Here is a 21763-nt window from a genome sequence, read left to right as displayed (position 1 = left end):
GATTTTTGCAAAGAGAAGCTGAGGACGAGGGAGGGAAAGAGGAGGAAAGGAGGTATGGCTATTTCATGAATTATAACTTTGTCACTACCTCACATGGAAATTAAGCATACTATATCTTCACTGATGACTCAGAAAAGCCAAAATAACAAGTGATGAAAACAGAGATTCCATGTTGTACATTTACACTGTATTTATTATTTCTTCCTAAGAGTTAAGTTTTTGAAACATTTAACTTAAAACAAATTTTTTGAGACAGGTATTTTTTTTAGGTTGCCCAGGCTGGCTTTGAACTCACTCTATAGATCAGACTGAACAAAGTGAATAACTTGAGACTCATGGTCCCCAACGTGTTTTGGGCTCTCTGGAAGCTCCCTTCACTCTTCACTATTGAGATCTCAGGGAGTCTTGGGGATAAACAAGAGCCCAGTATGAGTGGTCTCACAAGAGGATGGGCAGTGAGTCTTGGGACCACTCTTTCCAGTGCTAAGACTTGGCTTCTGGGAAGTCCCAGGCCAACCTGAGTGTCTCATCATGGAGTGTGTTCAGTTCTACTCTTCTTTATGCAGAGTTAGCCCTTTGTGGCATGTTGCTGAGAGGGTTACAACTAGTCTGTTGTTTTGATAAAACCTGTGTACTTCCTATTTCTGTCTGAAACTGAACTGATTTTTTTTGAGCCAGGAGTTACTTTCCTGTAAAGGGCCAGACAGTAAACATTTTAGGCTTTGTAGGTCATATAAATATAAAAAAATTGTGTTTTACATGTATGTTTTATCTGCATGTATGACTGTGAATCACACTCATGCTTGGTACCCACAAAGGCTAGAAGAGGACATCAAATGTCCTAGGACTGGAATTACAGATGCCATGTGGGTGTTGAGAATTGAATCGGAGGCAAGCTCGTTGTTTAAAGGCAGGGTTTCTTTGTGGTTTTGGAGGCTGTCCTGGAACTCGCTCTGTAGACCAGGCTGGCCTCGAACTCAGGATTGAAGGCATGCGCCACCACCGCCCATCGAAGAGCAAGCTCTTAAGCACTAACGTTAAAGCCATTCTTGGCTTGAGGGCCATTATGAAGCTGGCCTAAACCATTCCAAGTGGATTCCTAGTAGACCTGTTGGAACGGGGGGGCAACTTTACTCTGGATCGCAGAAGACAAACCCAGGAGAACTGAGACTAGTGTTTAATGAGGTAAGTGGCAAAAGGTTCAACCAAACTTGTCCTATCACAACCTGAAGGATCTTGACTCACAAGCCTGGATCTGAGAAACTTCGTCTCTACATGGTAAATATTTAAATAAACACTAAGAAGCCAGGCATGGTGTTACATGCCTCTTCTATAATCCTTGCTCCTCGGAGTTAGAAGTAGGAGGATCAGGAATTCAAGTCAGTCTGGGCTATGGGAGACTGTTCAAAAAAATAAAACAAGCCACAGGTGTGATGGTGTCTCTCCTTTAATCCTAGTACTCAGGAGGCAGAGGCAGGTGGATCTTGGTGACTTTGATGCCAGTCAGGGTTACATAGTGAGACCGTCTAACAAAATAAAACAAACCTGCAAAGAAACAAGACCAGTTTATTTTACGATGACCAGAGGTAGTTAATATGGAAACAGCAGGCAGGCCATTACATCCTCTGGCTGAGCTCCTCCGACTCTGGTCTTTGTGCAGGACAAGGGAACTCTCAGAAGCCAGGCCTGAAGGGGCACAGGACAGAAAAAAACCCTCGGATCCCAGCTTCCACAAACTGCTCCAGTGACTCCACACACGACAGAACTTTATTTGAGAAAAAGCGTCCTTTTCACGCCGGCCTCCCCCTGACGACGAGGAAGAGCCTCGGGGAGAGTCGCGATTATTTAGATTTCTTTGGCAGCTTTAAGCTCTTCCACCGTCGCAACACCACACGGTGCTTGTCACTCTCCGTCTTCTCGTCATAGACGGTTTTCAGGAGAATCCGCATCACGACCTCTGTGCCTGTGTCCTTGTTCTCCCCAATGAGCAGATCCAGCGTGTCTCCCACCTTCACCTGAGGATAGAAGGGAAACAACTTTAGCTGGGAAACCTAGGCCATTCCAACAGCCCTGCTTTGATTTAACGTGGTGGCTGTCACACCGGAAGAGCTCCGACTCTTCTGGTCACCCCAGGACTGAAGTGCATTGTGGGTAGGCGTATAGAAGGGAGCCAGCCAGGACCTTCCTCTGACAGATGACTGTCGGATGGATGGCCAAGGTTGGGAAGGCATCAGTCGGAACACTGGGAGAGCACAGAAAAGTGGCAGTCTTAGGAGATTGTGCACCAGGAAGAAAACTGATTTCAACCCAGGCGACCTAAAGTGAGGATGGCAGTTTGTTAAACATCTGCGCCACAGGGCAACGGCTGTCTGCTCTGCCCTGCGAGCATGTACTCAGAGAGATGGCCTTGGCCCACAGAGGACGACACACAGAAGAGGACAAGAGTTGGCTAGAGGGGCTGAGGCCAAGCTAATCCAACCAGAGAACTTGTGGCTAGAGTTTGTCAAACGCCACGCTGGAGCAACCATGTTACCTCCAGGGCCCAGTAGCAAGGACTGTTTGTGTTAGGCACATGGGAAACACCTGGCAGATACGGGGCCCACGGTAGAGAATCTGGCTAGGAACTTAAGAGGGGCTAAACACACCCAGGCTGACTGCTGCTGTTGCTGTCAAAATATGAGCCAGGACCAACAGCTGCTTCTGCTGGCTTAAAGCAACTCAGGTGTGGGCCACTGCCTCTACTGAAGGCCTGGAGACCTGGCTCAGTGGTAAGAGTGGCCATTGCTCTGCCGCCTCCCAACTGCATTCCCAGGGGACCTGACTGACACTTTGTCTCCATGCTCACCAGGCATACACACAGTATACAGACATAACATGGGCAAAACACCCATTCACATAAACTAAAAATTAACTATAACAAAGAAACCAAGCCTCCCTCCCATAAAGAAACAAATAAGTAGCTTAGAACTGGCACGTTTCATCCCAATTGACTTAAAAGTTTTCTAGATTTATTTTAATGTGTGGGTATGTTGCCTTGTGCCCCTTCCAGTCAATCATGGCAATTGTGAGCCACCATGTGGGTGCTGGGAATTGAACTCAGGTCCTCTTAGTTGCTAAGTCATCTCTCCAGCCCCCAACAGTTTATTTATTTTGGGGTGGGGCCATGTGTATGCCCAGGCTTGTATGGAGGTTGGAGGAGGAGGAGCCCCATGAAAAAGCAAGGGTGATTGGGCTGTAGTGGCGCATGCCTTTAATCCCAGCACTCGGGAGGCAGAGGCAGGCGATCTCTAAGTCTGAGACCAACCTGGTCTACAAGAGCTAGTTCCAGGACAGACTCTAAAGCTACACAGAAATGCTGTCTCAAAACAACACCACCACCAAAAAAACAAAACAAAACAAAACAAAAAAAACACCACAAAAACCAAGGGTGACTATTGGGGAAAGGAAGGAGGTGGAGGACATGAGAGGGTAATGGGGAGGTGAATACAAGCAAAACACATCATATGCAGATATGAAAATGCCATGATGCAATGTTACTATGAATAATTAATATGTAGTAATAAGAGCATTTTTAAAAAGGAAAAAAGTGATGGGTTTCTTCCTCCTGGGGCTCAGATGTTTTCTCGCCCACCCCACCCTGGGAGGTGGACAGCATCAGTCCCCAAGCCCGGGCTAGCAGCCCACAGAAAACCTTTGCTCAGCGGTAGGCAGGTGGGAGTGAGCAGCAGCCACAGACAAGCTGGACCCTCGGGGCTTACAGCCAGGCACTGGCTCCAAGGAGCAAGCTGGGGGAAGCAGGCAGGCTTCATTTAGTCCCATCCAAGGCCTGGTCCTCTCAGACAAAGCAAAACTGGCTGGGATTAGTGGCTGTTTAAGATATCTACATTTCAAATCTCCCCTTAGCTGCAGTTTCTATGGCTACCAGGCCTCCTAGTAACAAGGCAGCTGAGTGTTAATACTGGCCTCTGCCTTTGCTGACCCTCAGGAGAAATCTGGAAAGCAGTCGACACAGAGCACCCAAGGCAGAATGGAGCACAGCAATTAGGCTGTGGCTGACAACCCCTCAAAGCAGGGGAAGAACAGTGGGCTTACGAGTCTGCGTGGGGCTGCAGCAGAGGGTGGTGCCATAGCCAAGGCAGCCCAGCTAGTCAAGAAAGCAGCAGGGGGTGGAGAGGGGCCTTGCGGATTGCAGGCTTTTGTGCAGGTCACTGAACAACGCCTGCTAGGTCCTTCTGCCCTACCAGCCCAAGGTCAGCGGAGCTCTTTGACCTCGACTAAGTGTTGAGACAAGAATGGAGGAAGCTTCCCCTTTCTGTGCATGGAGGCAGCAGCAATGGACTGCACGATCCCGGGAAAAGGACTGAAGGGGCTTCAGTGTTCCCCAGGGCAGGTGACACACTCAGTGTCCCACATCCCAGGGCAACACACTTCCGCCTCTTCATCACCCCTCACTACTCACTGTTAATACATTATGTTTCTAAGCATGACCTTAGGTTTTTAAGCTCCCCCTTCCCACGGGTTCATATATTCGACAATGGCCACTCAGCAGGGGGGTATATGACCTTATGGCCTTGAACTTCTGACCCTACCTCTAGCTGGGGTTAAAGCTTATGTGCCACTGAGGGGCTTTGAACCCAGGGCTTCTTTGCACACGCTGGGCAAGCACTATCAGCTGAGCTAGAGCCCTGCTGTCAAGCTTCCAGCTTCCAGTTACAGATTTCTTTTTTTTGAGACAGGGTTTCTCTGTGGCTTTGGAACCTGTCCTGGCAATTACAGATTTCTTATATCTTCTTTATTGAGTTTTGTTAAGTCATATAATCTCATGGTTAAAAAGCATGGTCAAAAGCATGGTGGTGGCGCACGCCTTTAACCTCAGCACTCAGGAGGCAGAAGCAGGCAGATCTCTGTGAGTTCCAGGCCAGCCTGGTCTACAGAGTGAGTTCCAGGACAGCCTGGTCTACAGAGTGAGTTCCAGGACAGCCTCCAGAGAAACCCAGTCTCGAAAAACCAACAAGCAAACAAAGCCTCGTTATTTAAATCTTAGGAGAAGGGAAGGATAGTTCAGCACTTGCAGCAAGGCGTGATGACCTGAGATTGATCCCTGAAATCAACGGAGGAACAAAGAATCCACTCCTTCAAGTTGTCTCTAACCTCCATATCTGTACTATGACACTCATGCCCCCACATTCCCCATCCTGCCTAACTAAATACATTTTTTTAACGCCAGGAAACAAAAGGCATGAAGAACATACATGGGGAGAGCTGGCTCAGCAGCTAGGAGCATTTGTTGCTCTTGCAGAACTGTGGGTTTTGTTCCTAGTACTTGCATAGTGGCTCACAGCCATCCCTAACCTCCAGTTCTGGGAGACCTCTGGGCACCAGGCACACACAGCATGCACATATGTATATGCAGGCAAAACACATACACACATAAATCTAAAAAAAGTTAATTTTCAAAATAGAAGATGCATGAAGAAATGATACAGGGGCTGGAAAGCTAGTTCTGCAGTAAGAGCATTTGTTGCTAATGCAAGGGACCCTGGTTTGGGTACCAGGGTTCTCACAGTGGCTCACAGCCACCTACAACTGCAGTTCTAGGGAATCTTCTGACCTCCATAGGAACTGCATGCCTACCCACAAACAAGTCACACCCACAGAGAGTAAGGGAGACTTAAAACCTTAGCATAGCCCATAAGCATCTAAGCTAAGTATTAGTAATAGTTGATTAAAAATATATGTAACATCTATTAACATTGTTTGCTTTGTTGAGATGAACTAGCCTGGAAGTAGGCGAGCAGACTTGACTGGCTGAACCCTGGCAATCTTCCTGACTCTGCCTTCCAAGCGTGCGTCACTGTGTCTATCGCTACCTGCCATGATTCCATGGGGTAATGTTAGTCTCTCAGAAGTCTGGAGGGAAGCTTATTGCAAATTCTTCCTCATAAGGTCACGAAGGATAGAGAGGGACAGAGGTCCATGAACATTCCCACCAGCATGTCCAGCACCTCAGGGAAGGCACCAGGGCTCAAGCGGGAGCTGGGGCCAGACTGACTAGCGGGAGCAGACAGGGCCAGGGGTTTGTTACAGGCTGGATGGCTCACCGTTCTGCTCTTCTTCCATAATTTTTCTCCGTTCAGCCTGAGTTCACCTTTGTAGAATGCATCTTCTACTTTGCTATTAAAAAGAAAAAATAGAAAGACTTGAAATGTAAATACATTCACCAATCACAGAGGTTTAGGAAAACGCCAGCCGTCGGTATCTACCCAGATAGTGGGTTCCCACAAAATCCCTGCGTTCGAGAGAGATCTGAAATGGAAGTGGGCGTCACCTACAACAGGGAGAGCTGCCAATTCTGATTCTGACAGGGCTGGCTGCTGAGGCAGGCGGCTATAGCATGGGGTTTCCGATGCGGCGGCACGGAAGTAGACAGTGAGTTACATGGCAGAAAGAGAGGGTCTTTCCTACCCTCGGGGTCCTGCTCTGCCTTGGAACAGAAAGCTCAGACACCACACACACAGAGATGCCATTAAGGAGCCACCATGTACACTGGGGTTGAGTAATTCCATGTGACGGCCATGCACCTCAGTCTGAACCACTGGTGACCAGACCAGAAAAGACACAAAGCCTTCCTTCTGATGATCTGACTCAGGGTGACGGACATTGGGCTCAGCTCGATAAAGCAACAGCCACTCTCTTTTATGTTCCATGAACTTGAAGTAAAGCACATAACTAACTATTCCATAAAGATAAAGATTACAGAAGGAATTTTTCCCCCCCTGAGACAGGTTGCTGACTCTCTGGCCTCAAACTCAAGAGACCGCCTGTCTCTGCCTCCCAAGAGATCTTGAATTTGTCCCATCACAATTCTTACCTTGTATTCACACCATCAATGATCCCTAACAGAATGAACAGTGAAGTCACTACCGGAAATATAACATCTAGCAGAGAGAATGACCATGCCAAAGAAATCTCAAAATTCACACTTCTGTGCACTGCATGGGACTCAGGGCTTACAACAGCTAAAACACACGGAGTCTACTACACGCTAGGCACTTACAGTGCCTTACACACATCTTAATCCTAGTGGCTCATCCTCGCAGTCCCAGCACCAGGGAGGATTTCAGTGAGTTTGAGGCCAGGAACTAAACCGTAGTTCTAGGCCAGCATGAGCTAGAGTGATAATGTGGCTTTAAAAGGGGAAAGGGCCTGGGAGTTGAAACTCACACGCTGGAACCATAGAGCAGTCTTCTGAGTACATGCGGTACACGCACACCGCTGCCTGTCACACATTTCATAAACATTCGATTTTTGGTGTTTTGGTTTTTCAAGGCAGGGTTTCTCTGTGTAGCCTTAGCTGTCCTGGAACTTACTCTGTAGCCCAGGATGGCCTCAAAATTACAGATACACCTGCCTCTGCCTCCCGAGTGCTGGGATTAAAGGCGTGCACCACCACAGCCCGGGCACCTTAATAATTTTTAAAAAGGAACCAAAAAGAAAGCAATCACTAGCCATTGCCTCTGCTCTCTAAAGTAGCTTCTACTAGCCCTGTTTTACAGGGGACACAGGTGCACAGCATGTCAGTAATGTATACAACGACACATACTAGTACTCTGAAATACTAGTAGTTTGGCCTATTTTTTGTTTTTGTGGTTATTTTAAAGCCACGGATTTTTGAATAGCCCTGGCTGTCCTAGAAATCACTCTACAGAACTCATGGAGATAAGCCTTCACTTTTCATTTTTTGAGATGGCACCTTAGCATGTAGCGTAGGCTCACTTCCAACTCAGTGTCTGACTTAGCCCTTAGCCTAAGCTGTGTGCGAGCAAGAGAGAGAGAGACAGAGACAGAGAGAGAATGCCACAGTGAGTCTGTTGAGGTCAGGACACTCTGGGGCACCAGCTCTCCTGTTCCTCCTGGGATCAGGGACTAGGACTCAGGCCTCAGTCTATATGCAAGCAGCTTTACCTACTGTGCCATTTCACTGGGCAGAAACTGCCATTTTCTTTTTAAATTATCGTGAATATATACGAGTGAATGACCGTGGGCACATGTGTACCATGGCACATGTGTAGAGATCTGTGGACAACCAGTGGGAGTTAGTGCTTTCCTTATACCCTGTGGGTTCCGGGAATTGAACTCAGGTCATCAGGCTTATCCACTGAGCTAATATGCTAGCCCCAAAACCTGCATCCTTAGCCAGCACCTCCTGTTCCTCCCATTGCTTCTGGATGTAGTTTCTCATACTGTAGTACATGAGAAATCAATGGGGTTTTGTAGCTATGTATCTCTAAAATGATCCCGTTCTCTTTCAGAGGCTGTTACTGGGGGCAGAGGCATGGTTCAGCAGTAGGGCACTTGCCTACCATGTACATGGCTCTGGGTTTGATCCCCAGCACTGTAGAGAAGAAAAGAAATATGTCATTAAGTCTATGACTCAGAGCACACCAATCGAGTATTGGGATCAAGGAAACATGGCACACAGGATTTAAAGGCAGTCAAGTGACTTCCTCTGGGTCAGTTCTCTCATCTGAAGTGACATAATTGGTACAGGTCACCTTTCACATCTCTAGCTATTATTCCCCATCATAGAGGCCGGACAGGTGGTCCACATACTCACTTTCTCCCGATATCAAGGCCCGTCTTCAGGACAACATCGTACCGGAAGGACTGTACCACTTTCTCCAGGTCTTTGTAGTCCTTGACCACACCTGGGTCATCCTCTAGCTCCTCTTCCTGCTCTTCCCTCTCAGGGAGATGGATCTCCTCATCGGAGTCCTCTTCATCTGCATCTTTTTGCAGAGTCTTTTTAGTGGATTTTTTGGAGCTAATATTGCTTTTGAGTCGTATGGAAAATGGAAAGATATATTTTGGAGATACTAAAAGCCCTGGGAGTCGCAAAGGGAAAATGTTATGGAAAAGTGTCTTATAATTTGATGCATTTAACTTGGTACTAGAAAAATACAGGTATCGATTCCAGGAAGCACAGGAAGCACAGAGTTTGCGTGAAGATGTCCCTTGAAGCACACCCCAGAGTCGGATCCAGGCGTCTGGTTTTCTCAGAGCACCAGCGAGCAGTCGGCCTCCAGTTCCAGCCATGCTGCACACGTCCTGCAATGGGAAACAGCTGAGGATTATTCACAGGCCAGCACTCAACACGAGACAACACAGGCCCTGGACAACTGGTGCTACGTTGCCTCTGGCCCATCAAGGCCCGTCAGTCCACTCAGGCTGAGGACAAGCACACTACGGTGAGTCTTCCAGCTACAATCACCACGCTTGCTTTTAGGACTGTCTCAGGGATCCATCGAGACACAAAACTGAAAACACTAATTCTAATCTTCTTCCTCGTCCAATAGCTCTGGTATTAATTACAACTGAAAACATATTACTAGTAGTTGTTAATGATTTGTTAAAGACTAAAGAAAAAAGAAAGAGGCTGGATGTGGTAGCATACGCCTTTAATCCCCGCACTCGGGAGGCAGAGGCAGTCGGATCTCTGTGAGTTCAAGACCAGTCTGGTCTACAAGACCTAGTTCCAAGACAGGCTCCAAAGCTACACAGAGAAACCCTGTCTTGAAAAACAAAACAGAAACAAACAAAAGAGTTCATAAGATCCAGACTGAATCTCTCAACCTTATTTCAGCCTAGACCCTAGCAAATCAGAGCTAGGAAAGAGCAGAACAACCTGGTCTGCGTCTCCTCTTACACATCTCCTTCCTACTGCTCCTCAGAGCAGGAGAGGGAGGGGCAGAGCCCATAAACTAGGCGGCCATTTCTGGACATGCCAGAGATGTCCAGTTACCATAAATATAACAAAAACCATACTGTGGTGGCAAACCTCCCAGAACAGCACATCAAAATGGTAAAATGAGCTCTGTCTCAACCTTGGCTGTCCTGGGACTCATTATGTAGACCAGGATAGCCTCAAACTCTGAGATCTGTCTGCCTCTGCCTCTTGAGTGCTGTGATCAAAGGTGTGTGCAACCACATCAGGCCAAGATGGTTTTAAAGATCATGCTTTGATAATAAGAAAAAGGACTTCACATGTTAAGGTGTATACATATATGAAATTTGATGAACTCTTAGAAGCCTCACATTGAGTCTGAGACCAGCTTCCTTCCTTTATTTCAGGGTTATACTTTAGGAGTAAATGACAAGAAACAGGCTGAATTTCAGGGCGTGTGGGCTTTTGCTTGCTTTTTTTGATGCGCTGTTGAAGAAACTGCTAAGCAGAACCAGTCAGGTTTTGTTTTCTGAAATTTTCCCCTTAAATTTATTTATTTCATGTGTGTGAGTGTTCTGCCTGCATGCTTGGTGTCTATGGAGGTCAAAAGGGTGTCAGATACCTGGAATTGGAACCCAGCTGTCATGTGGGTGCGGAAATCGAACCCAGACTTTGCAAGTTCAACAAGTATTTTTTTTTTTTGAAGGCAGGGTTTCTCTGTGGCTTTGGAGACTGTCCTGGAACTAGCTCTTGTAGACCAGGCTGGTCTCGAACTCACAGAGATCCGCCTGCCTCTGCCTCCCGAGTGCTGGGATTAAAGGTGTGCGCCACCACCACTGCCCAGTGACAACAGCATATTTCTACACTGGGGATGTAGTCCTGAGTAGAATGTTTGCCTAGCATGCACAAGGCTCTATTTGATCCTAGCATTGCAGAATAAAGGAAAAGAAAACAGCGTATTTCAGGAGAGCTAGATTCTGTAGTCCATGGTCACTTCAATGAGAGCAGAAAGCTTAAAGGGCATGGGGGAGGGGGGTGCGCACTGCCACTCCAAGAGTACCTGGGCCAGAAAGAAGGCAGTCTTGGTGTCAGTCCCTGGGTGTCCACATTCTTCACCATAAACCCTAGCTTAGGACGAGTGAGATAGACGGCTCAGCAGTTAAGTGTACTTGCCACCAACACAGCCTGCGTTCAACCCCAGAGCTGCACGGTCGGAGGAGAGCACTGACTCCCGCAGACTGGCTGTCCCCTGGCCTCCACACGCTCATGAGCACAAATACTAAGTAAAGGAGTAAGTTACAAAGCTCTTGCTTAGCAGCATGTCCCTGTTTCCTCAGTGCGGTCTGCACGCATTTCTGTGTGTACCCATCCACCACTGGCAGCGTTTTTATTTGCATGGGTGTTGTCTGCAAGTGTGTCTGTGCCCCATGAGGTCATTAAGAGGTTGTTGCTGGAGCTGGGCGGTGGTGGCGCACGCCTTTAATCCCAGCACTCAGGAGGCAGAGGCAGGAGGATCTCTGAGCTCCAGACCAGCCTGGTCTACAAAGCCAGTTCCAGGACAGCCTCCAAAGCCACAGGGAAACCCTGTCTCAGGGAAAAAAAGAAAAGAAAGAGGTGGTTGCTGGAATTACAAATGATTATGAGCCACCACCATGTGGGTGCTGGGAATTGAACCCAGATCCTCTAGGAGAGCAGCCAGTGTTATCTGCTGAGCCATTTCTCCAGCCCCACAGGCAGCATATTTACCTATACTAGGAAAGCCTCCAGCTGAAGATATTAGCTTAAATCATACCCACATGTAAACATATCAGCCATTTCAGAGCATTAAGCCAGATGTTACCTTTATTAGCTACTCACTCTCTCTGTGATCCCCTTCACTTCCCAGCAGGCAAACATCCCAAACGATGGAAGTCTACGTAAAAACGTAGAAAAACCATAAAGTTGAGAGAAGGCATTTTCCTAGTTTTTGCTAGAGATGGTGCCCATGTGTTGATGTTAGCAGTGAACAGGCCCCAAGGGAGGAACCTCAGAATCCAGGGCTGATCGGCAGAGCCCTGAATAAGGAGTGGGGTATCTGAAAAGGTGACTGGCCAGGTTCTGGAGTACCTCTTAAATCAAAGCAGCCAATGTTGGGTTCTTACATTCCATTTACAGAAAAAGGATGCTGAGGTGGAACACATAAGTAATTCAGCACCCCAGAAACAGGAGCAGGAGTTCAAACCAAAACAACAACAAAAACCCAACTGGGGCGGAAGACACCTGCCTGTAATCCCAGCACTTAGGAGATAAAGCCAGGAGGACTGCTGTGAGTTTGGGACCAGGCTGGTCTCCACAGCAAGTTCCAGGCCAGCTAGGTCTACACAGGAGAACCTATCTCAAAAAGTAAACAAACATAAAAGGATTCTAGGGGCTGTGGGATGACTCAGTGCTAATGGCACAGTCATAAGCCTGAGTTCAAATCCCCCACCCATGTTAAGGACTGCACGACTGTATGCGCCTGCAGTGCCCACGCTTAGGGAAGTCAAGATGTTTGGAAAGCAGCTAACCAGCCAGCCTAGTCATGAGGGGAGCTTCCGGTTCAGAGACCCAGGTTCAAGGTAATGAGGTGGAGAGGAAGACATCTGAATCTGATGACCTGACACGCACTGCTTCCAATCTCTCTCTCTCTCTCTCTCTCTCTCTCTCTCTCTCTCTCTCTCTCTCTCTCTCTCTCTCTCTCTCTCTCTCTCTCTCTCTCTCTCTCTCTTCACTCACACACACACCTCTAAAAAAGGATTTGAGGACTTAAAAAGTTTCTTTTCCTTTGATATGATCCCTAACTGCCCCAACTCCCCTGCCATCCGCTACCATTTGTCCCTTTCCAGACGCTGGTAGCGCCAATACGGCATTTACCATGCCCGAAAACCTCTAACATAAGGTTCATGCACTCTAGGCTGCTTCAAACTCACCGTGTAGCAAAGACTGCCCTTTAACTTTTGATCCCCGAGTCAGTGTCTAGAGTACTGGAATTACAGGCATGGATTACTATATGTGGCTTCTGTGGCTTTAAGCTAGACTTGGACACCTGAGCAAAGTTGGTAAGAAAAGACCTATGACTGCTCTTCATAGGAAGGCCAGCTGTCAAGCTTGGTGCTGACCAGTACCTTTGGACTTGAACTTCAGCAGAGTTCCCTGAATCTCCTACACTTGGAGGAGTGACTTGCTGTCCTGAAACTGTAACTGGTTTATGCTGAACCCTTAACTTTTCTCCTGGAAGTCTACCAGAAGTTGTTGGAGGAATCACACGCCTCCTGCATGATGCCACTGCAGACTTGTAGACAGCACCATGCCTGGTTTCCTTCATGCCCCGCACCTCTCCCCTTCTTCCCCTACTTTCCTTCATAAAGTCGTGCTGTAATAAATCAAGCACAGGTATGGTTATGTGCAAGGCTTAGGCATCTTCTTTGTTAATCAACAGATACAATGTCTAACTGAATGTCTGGAAGACCACATGGGTGACTAAAGGCGCCTCACAGGTGGCCCAGAACCAAACTCTGACCTCAGACCTCTCCACCTGGAGCCTTCTTTACTCAGTTAATGTAACATCACCCTTTTGGAGGCTTAAAACAAAAGCTAGTGGTTTTTCTTTTTCTTTTTTTTTCAAAAGGGAAGGTCTTGTTGTGTAGCCCAGTTGTCCTTCACACAGCCCTCCTATGGATGGGTACTGGAATGGCAAGTATGTGATTGTCCCCTCCTTGCTTTGAGACAGGGTCTCAAGTAGCTCAGACTGGCCGTGAACAATTCTGCTTCCACCTCCCAAGGGCTGGTGACTATGGTTGGACCATTCTGCTTATTTACTTCAATTACTGTTGAATGTGTGTACATGATACGTGTAAGTCAGGGAGTGAGCACAGGTCAGAGGATGTCTTCCAGGAGTCAGGACTCTTTCCACGTTACTGTTGAGGGAGGGTCTCTTGCTTCTGCCTGGCTACTATTCAAGGCTACTTCTCTTGTCTGACTTTTGCTTGGCAACAGTTCTGGGATTACAGACACACAGCACGCATCTGGCATTTCTGCATGGGTTTCAGGAGGTGAATACAGGTCTTCAGGCTTGGCACAGTGAAGTTCAGGCATGAACCACAAAGCAAGACTGTCTACCAAACCAAACTCCTCAAAAACACTCCAAAGGAAAGACTCTTCTGGGCCTGGTGGGGCAGGAAGATGCGAAGTCTAACACTTGCCTAGTTCACAGAGTATGTTCATAGCCAGCCTGGGTAACTCAATGACAGCCTATCTCAGAATTAAGAGAATTAAGAAAGGTGTTCCTGGCTGGGTGGTGATGGTGCACGCCTTTAATCCCAGCACTCAGGAGGCAGAGGCAAGTGGATCTCTGTGAGTTCAAGGATAGCCTGGTCTATAAAATGAGTTCCAGGACAGGCTCCAAAGCTACTCGTCTCCAAAAACCAAAAAACAAACAAACAACAAAGTGTTACTGTAAACTTGGTAAAAAAAAAAAAAAAACCATGCCTGGGAAGGTCCTAGGAGAAACCTACTGTTGTTGTTACGCTGATATGGTGTCAGACTGCCTTCCAAATACTTACATTTATGCCCAGAAATAAGTCATAAAAGCTTAGTGCAGTGGGCATCAGTCAAGATGAAAACCGTTCAAAGTGTTGAGACTAAGTGCCTAAATGAGACATGTGTATCACACCCCATGACACAAAACCAAAAGGAAACAGAACAATGATAAATATCTCCTGTCTTGTGAAGGTCATAGTTGTATACGCCTTTAATCCCAGAACTGGAGAGGTAGAAGCAGGCTGATCTCTGTGAGTTCAAGGCCAGCCTTGAAAAAACCAAAATCACCCACAAAAAAGAGCTCCTGCCTAACTCAGCTTCAGTTGCTGCCACACTTACACTGTCTTCTTCATGCTACACACATGGGACTATTCTCAGCTTCATTCCCACGGCTACAACAGAATTACAGAGCCAGGGCAATTTCTAATAGAGGTTTATGTACCTCATGGCTCTAGAGTCTGGGAAATTCAAGGTCAACTGAATCTACTCCCCTCTAACCCCCCAAAACCACCTTTCCCTTCTGCACACTTTAGATGTGGACATCTGGTGAAAGCCTTTTTGCTTCCTCACCTGGCAGGTGTAAGCTTCTTCATAACAAAGCCATGTACTGCCGCAATAACCCACTAATCAATGAACAGACTTGTCCATTCACCAGAAGAACCTTCATGGCCCTGCTATTTTAATGGTACTGCACCAAATCCCAACTCATGAAACTTTTGGGGACACATTCTAGCCAAACTAGGGACCCTTGTTCCTCATGGGCCTAGAACACTCTTGCCTAGGTATCTGCAAGCCTAAACTCAACTATTTCCTGAGTGGCCTAACCATTCCAACTCTATTCACATCTTGCCAACCATTCCCTCTTACCACACTTACCCCACCCCTGAGCGCTTATCAGTCGACCACATAATTTACTGGATGTTATTTGTCTGCGTGTGCTTGCACACACAAGGGTAAAATTCCTCTTTATCCCTATTTTATTCTCCTTCACTTTATCTCAAGAGCACAGTATGTCTGGTAATTAAAATTAAAAACCTGTGGACACTGGGAACGGTGGCAAAAGCCGTACTTCAAGCATCCGGGACAGAGGGAGGAGGTTGGGGGTTCAAGGACATCTGCACTACAAAGTGAGGACGAGCCTGCCAGCCTGGGCTACAAGGAACCGTCTTCAACAAAACCAAACCTTAAGGATAACAGTACGACCAGAGTAATGCTGCATTAGAGTGAGCCCATAAAAGAATAAAGTGTATCTGGACTGACACCAGTTCTCTAAAAGTCTTGGATACCTAAGTTTGGAAGTGACCCGGGCAGCACGAGAGATACAGAATGAGTATTAATTAGTAGAATGGCCCGGCAGGAGTCCGTGTTACAAGATCTCCTTGGCGGCGGTTTGCACTTGAGACGAGTAGAGGAGAAAGCACTGTTCCGTTTCGGGTTAGATACTTACGAAGCAATAGAAGGTGCTGTCGAAGGCTACATCTGCCGGAAGAGTAGTATTAAGGATACAAAGGCAACGCTGCCCTTGACTGCGCGGTAACGAGAATGGATCCACGTTCCCCAGCTTGTCACCGTTCGGTGAGACCGGGAGCCTGGCCTCCAGTGGGCGAGATCTACTGCAGCTCCCAAAACCCTCCCTTCTGCGGAGACCGGAGGCTGACTTCCAAGGACGGGTTCCCCCGGAGCCCTCCTATCCCGCACCTCCCCAGGTTCCCCAAGGTCAAAGGAAACTGGACACCGACGCCGCCGGCCCCGGCTCAGTGTCTGCAGCCAGCTGCGGCCAAGCCCCGGGGCGCACAGCCTGGGCCGGCTCGATGCCCACGGTCCCGGGGTTCCGGAGGCGTTCCGAGACAGGCCCGACTCTGCGGAAGCGGGCGTGCTCGCAGATTCGGCCGCAGCGCTGCAGGGCAGAGGCCGGGGGCCCGCGAGTCACCCCGAGAGGGGCCGGGCCGGCGGGCCAGTAGGGGCGCACTCACCTGCGCAGTCCGCTGGTTCCTCCCCGGCCCGCGCCGACCACAGGCCCGGAGCCTTCTCTGTCCCTGCCCCACCCCTTCCGCCCAAGCCCACGCGGCAAGAGTGGACCCCGAGGGGCTTTCGAGCCCGGTGGCGCCGTCACAGCGACATCTGCTGGACGCGAAGCCTTGGATGACCGCGCTGTCGAGGAAGGGGTGTGGGGATGTGGGTTGAGGACGGGGAGGCCCATCCCAGGCCTGCTGAGCTCTGAAGGTAGCCAGTTCCAGGAGAACTTGGTTCGAAAGTCAAGGTTCTATGCCGGGCGTTGGTGGCACACGCCGTTAATCCCAGCACTCGGGAGGCAGAGGCAGGCGGATCTCTGTGTGAGTTCGAGGCCAGCCTGGTCTACAGAGCGAGTTCCAGGACAGCTTCTAAAGCCACAGAGAACTCTGTCTCAAAAAAAAAAAAAAAAAAAAAAAAAAGAAGTCAAGGTTCTGTCTTTGGAATAGCCGAGGGGACCATGTCTCAAATAGTCCAGGGGGGGCGTTTTTGTGAGTTAAATAGGCGGTGTCTCCAAAAAAACCTACTAATTAGAACATCTTTTCAAGTCTCCGCCTAGTACGGAGGTGTCCCCCTGTAATGCTACCATTCGGGAGGTAGGAAGAGCGGGTGTTCAAGGTTTTCCTTGGGTACAAGACTAGAAAGTTTGAGGCTATAAATATAAATATATACACAACACTTGACGTTCAGCGTGAGCCCATCACTGGGAAGTGAAGGCAGGAAGATCTTGTTGCTCAGCCCGTTTAGGCTACATAGCAAGTTTGAGGTCAGTCAGGGTTACATGAAACCCTGTCTCCTTTGATTACACAGCGGCTTATGTTTTCGAGGAAACAGCAATGACAAATTGTTTCAAGTGCTGTAATTATACCTTTACAGTCTTGACATTGTGAGGGATACACAGTTGCACTTACTTGTTGCCTTCCGTGATGAGGGATTGAACTCAGGAGTTTAAGTCAGGAGCGGGGCCTTTACCGTCTGAGCCAGTTCACAAATATATTTTTGTGTGGGGACGGGGTGGGGGGGTAGGGGCTGGGGGAATAACTTTCAGGAGTCTGTTCTCTCCATCGTGTAGGTCCCAGGGATCAAACTGATGTAGTCAGGCCTTTTTTTTTTTTTTTTTTTTTTTTGAGACAGGGTTTCTCTGTGGCTTTGGAGCCTGTCCTGGAACTAGCTTTTGTAGAGCAGGTTGGTCTAGAACTCACAGAGATCTGCCTGCCTCTGCCTCCCAAGTACTGGGATTAAAGGCATGTGCCACCACCACCCAGCTGTAGTCAGGCAGTCAGGCTTTCTTTCTTTCTTTCTTTCTTTTTTTTTTTTTTTTGGTTTTACGAGACAGGGTTTCTCTGTATTGTTTTGGAGGCTGTCGGACCAGGCCGGCCTCGCCTCTGCCTCCCGAGTGCTGGGATTAAAGTGCGCCGCCACCGCTCGGCTGTAGTCAGGCTTTCTAGCAAGCACCTTTATCCACTGAACTTCTCACTAGGGTGAAATCTTTTTTTTTTTTTTTTTAATGATAGAGGGCCTGGAGAGATGGCTTAGCGATTAAGAGCACTGGTTGCTATTCCAGAGGACACGTGTTTGATCCCCATCATCCCCGTGGTGGCTCACAACCCTCTGTAGCCCCAGTTCCAGGAGACCAGTCTTCTGACTTTTGAGGGCACCAAGCATTCAAGTGACTCACAGATACATATGTACAGGCAAACCACCCATACACAAAATATGTTTGAATACACTTTTGTTTTCTTGTTGTTGCTTTGAGACAGGGTTTCTCTGTGTAGCCCTGGAACTCACTCTGTAGAGCAGGCTAGCCTCAGACTCAGAGATCAGCCTGTCTCTGCCTCCCTAGTGCTGGGATTAAAAGTGTGCACCACCACCGCCTGACTTCTTTATTAATTCTGTAGGTATTGCCAAAACATTTGATCACAACAACTAGTAATTCTTCACAAAGGAAAAAATAGTAAATTGCAAAAGTCCTCATATCTATCATTTTTTGAAAAGATTGATTTGTTTATTTTTATGTGTATTCTAATATTATCTCATACAGCCTAGGCTGCCCTTGAACTTGCTGAGTAACCAAGGGTGCCCTTGAACATCTGATCCCCCCCCCCACCTCCAGATTCTGAGTCCTGTGATTATAGGCCTGTGCCACTACACCTGGCCAGTAGGTTCTAATTTCAAGTATACATTAAAGCCTGGAGGTTTGCTCAGTAGTAGGGTATCTGCATAGCATATGTGTGGTGCTGGGGTGCTGCAAAAATAAATAACAAATAAAACATCAATCTGGGCATGACTCGTGCCTGTAATTCCATTTCTTGGGAGGTGAGACAGTTGGACCTCGGTGAGTTTGGGACCAGCTTAGGTGACAGAGTATGGCCAGCCTGAACTGCAAAGTGAGACACTGTGTCCCAAAGCAAAACAGGTCTTACAGTGTGACTCGGTGGGTAGAGTGCATGTACAAGAAGACCCTGATTTGAGCCCCAGCGCTGCATAAACTAGATGCTGTCCCAATCTGTAAGTCAGAGAGCGATCTAACTGGGGAAGTAGTGAATGAAGAAATGACAGACACTCACACAGAAAAGCCGGGAATGTGTGCCCTGGTGGAGACGCACCACAGAAGCCAGGAAACTCAGAGAGGAGGGTGCAGGCTGGCTGGGCTGTAGGCGAGCAGACCGCAGCCATGAGGATGATATTCAGAAATGTCGACATCCAGGTCACGAAAGCTGCAGTTGATAGTCTCAGCACACACCGGTTTTAGCGAAAGGTCAGCCATCTGTGAACATCGATACTCAAGACCCCAACACTTTGCCATTCCCATGGGTGTGAGGTGTTGGGGTTCTCGATGTGACCATGCTCAAGTCAACCACACACATTCACTTGGGACTTTATCTGCTCCCCATAGGGTGTTGTGGTGTGTAGCTATAATGTGTGGTCCCAGAATTGGGGAAGCAGAAGCAAGAGGTCAGAGGTTCAAGATCACCCTCTAGTAACTAGAGAGTTCAGGCAGCCCTGGTTACACCAGACTTCCTTCTAAAAATAAACAAAGGGGGACCCCAGGTATGACTTAGCAGTGAAAACCACATACTACTCTTGCAGAGGACTGGAGTTTGGCCCCCGTCATTCATGTAGGGCAACTCACAACTGTAACTCCAGCTTCAAGGGATCCAGCTAGTCTCTGAGGGCCCTGCATGCAAACACACACACACACACACACACGCACGCATGCACGCACGCACGCACACACATTGTTTTTGTTTTTTTTTTTCAAGATAGGGTTTCTTTTCGTACCCTTGGCTGTCCTTGAACTACTTCTGTAGACCAGGCTGGCTTTGATCTCATGGAGATTTGCCTGCCTCTGCCTCCCAAGTGCTGGGATTAAACGTGTGTACCAGCTTATGTACATAATTTTTTAAAAAAATCTTTGAAATGTGGCAAGCACCAGTCCCCAAAATGACACACTATAAGGATAAGGATATATGTCCAGGGAAAGTGGCATTCTGACAGGAGACAGTCCTAGGCTAGGTGGACTAGGCCCCATTTTCCCCAAAAGGCTGTAAGTACAATGAGGCTTGTGCAGCCTGTGGAGCCTGTGGAGCCTGTGGAGCCTGTGGAGCCCAGCTGTGGATCTAAGAGCCCAGCTGAGGATCTAAGAGCTTGAGAACGCTGCCCTGTAAGACATGTGCGAATCAGAGCTGATTGTGTTACGAAGACAATAAATCATGAACTTTTACTTTGTAAAAGTAAATAAACATGAAAATAAATACAAATTGAAGTTACTTAATATATCTTTCAAAAGGCTTTGTTTTGGTATTTTGAGACAGGGTTTCTCTGTGGCTTTGGAGGCTGCCCTGTAATTAGCTCTTGTAGACCAAACTGTTCTTTCTTTTTTTTTTTTTTTCCTTTCTTTCTTTTTTTTCGAGACAGGGTTTCTCTGTATTGCTTTAGAGGCTGTCCTGGAACTTGCTCTGTAGACCAGGCTGGCCTCGAACTCACAGAGATCTGCCTGCCTCTGCCTCCTGGGTGCTGGGATTAAAGGCGTGTGCCACCACCGCCAGGCTAAAAGTATTTTTCTAAAATATTCAAAATGTTACTGAGGATTGGGGACACAGAATGCTTGCTTAGTGTGCAAGACACCCTGGGTTCACATCCTAGGATCCCCCTCCCCCAGAATGCCTAGTGTAGTGGTACTTGTCTGTAATTCCAGCACTGTGGAGTTGAGACTGCAGATCTCTGAGTCAAGGCCAGTTTATATAGAAAGTTCCAGACCAAGACCATCTCTAAAAGAAAAAAGAAAAATCTATTGAATGGAAAAGTACAGCTGGGATGTATCCCAGTGATTAAGCACTTACTGTATTTTAGTAAACCCTGAGTTCAGTTTGATCCTTGGAATGCGGTGTGTGTGTGTGTGTGGGTGTGTGTGTGTGTGTGTGTGTGTGTGTGTGTGTGTGTGAATATCAACATTTTAGATCAAAATTCCTTAAAGCTTCCCTTCCATACCTGTTGAGATCGAGTCTTACTAATGTAGCCTAGCCTGGCTGGTCTCAAATTCCTGGGTTCAAGTGATCCTCCTTCTCAGCCTTCAGAGTGTTGGGGACAATAGGCAGGTGGTGTGGTTTGGGTTATTTATTTACTTACTTTAGTGCATGTGTGTTTTCTCTGCATGTATGTCTGTGTCTAAAGAGGTGTCAGATCCCCTGGAGTTGCACTTATGGATGCTTGTGAGACACCATGTGAGTGCTGGGAATTGAACCCAGGTCAGTGTTATTAACCACTGGACCACCTGTGCAGCCACAGTCTAGATTTTTAATGTGTTTCAAAGGCCCACAAATTAGGCTGGATGGTACTGGAAGTTTGAGGAACCTTTAGAAGTTAAAGCCAGAGACCATAGATAAATCTCAGTGGTAAAACATACTCAGTCTGCACATACTTTAAACAGACTGGAATGGGGCCTTGTGAGAGATCTTTGGCAGTTGAGATCATGCTCTTGAAGGGGCTGCAAAGGGAATGTGGGACCTCAGCCACCTTCTCACAGCCTCGTGTTGAGCTCTCCTGGGTCACCCAGCTTTTAAAGTTAAATTTACATGTCAGAGTCCCCACAATTGGAGGTTCAGGAAGGAGAGTCAGGAGCTTAAGGTCATCTTTTGGTATATAGCAAGTTTGAGGCCATCTTGGTTTACATGAGGCCATGTCTCAAGATGGAAACTAGGGCTGGTAATATGCCTCAGTGAGTAACGGTGCAAACCTGAAGACCTGAGTTCAATTCCCTGGAATCCACCTAAAGGTGGAAAGAGAAAACTTCACAAAGTATTCCTCTAATTGCCACCCTCCCACACAAAATAATAAATAAAACTGAAATTTAAAATGAAAGAAACAGCCGGGCGGTGGTGGTGCACGCCTTTAATCCCAGCACTCGGGAGGCAGAGGCAGGTGTGAATTCAAGCCCAGCCTGGTAGACAAAGTAAGTTCCAGGATAGCCAG

The 21763-nt window shown here is 47.6% G+C and overlaps 1 protein-coding gene across 2 annotated transcripts; it reads right to left on the bottom strand.

Annotated features, from left to right (window-relative positions):
* Positions 1 to 1546: 1546 nt before the first annotated feature.
* Positions 1547 to 16354, bottom strand: Mtres1 (mitochondrial transcription rescue factor 1). Of its 2 annotated transcripts, none has more exons than XM_005073323.4 (4): positions 16255 to 16354; positions 8618 to 9108; positions 6102 to 6174; positions 1547 to 2015 (listed from the first exon to the last, which is right to left on the bottom strand). In XM_005073323.4, the coding sequence occupies exons 2-4, from the start codon at positions 9094 to 9096 to the stop codon at positions 1842 to 1844; spliced, it is 726 nt and encodes a 241-aa protein (XP_005073380.1). In that variant the 5' UTR covers positions 9097 to 9108; positions 16255 to 16354; the 3' UTR covers positions 1547 to 1841. The 2 variants fall into 2 exon arrangements, with proteins under 2 accessions (XP_005073380.1, XP_012971278.1); XM_013115824.3 differs by lacking the exon at positions 16255 to 16354 and adding an exon at positions 15729 to 16234.
* Positions 16355 to 21763: the final 5409 nt, after the last annotated feature.

The sequence above is a fragment of the Mesocricetus auratus genome, unplaced genomic scaffold (assembly GCF_017639785.1).
Source record: "Mesocricetus auratus isolate SY011 unplaced genomic scaffold, BCM_Maur_2.0 Super-Scaffold_100018, whole genome shotgun sequence".
Classification (NCBI taxonomy): Eukaryota; Metazoa; Chordata; class Mammalia; order Rodentia; family Cricetidae; genus Mesocricetus; species Mesocricetus auratus.
The sequence above is the reverse complement of the archived record's forward strand: the minus strand, read 5'-3'. Positions and strand labels throughout refer to the sequence as shown.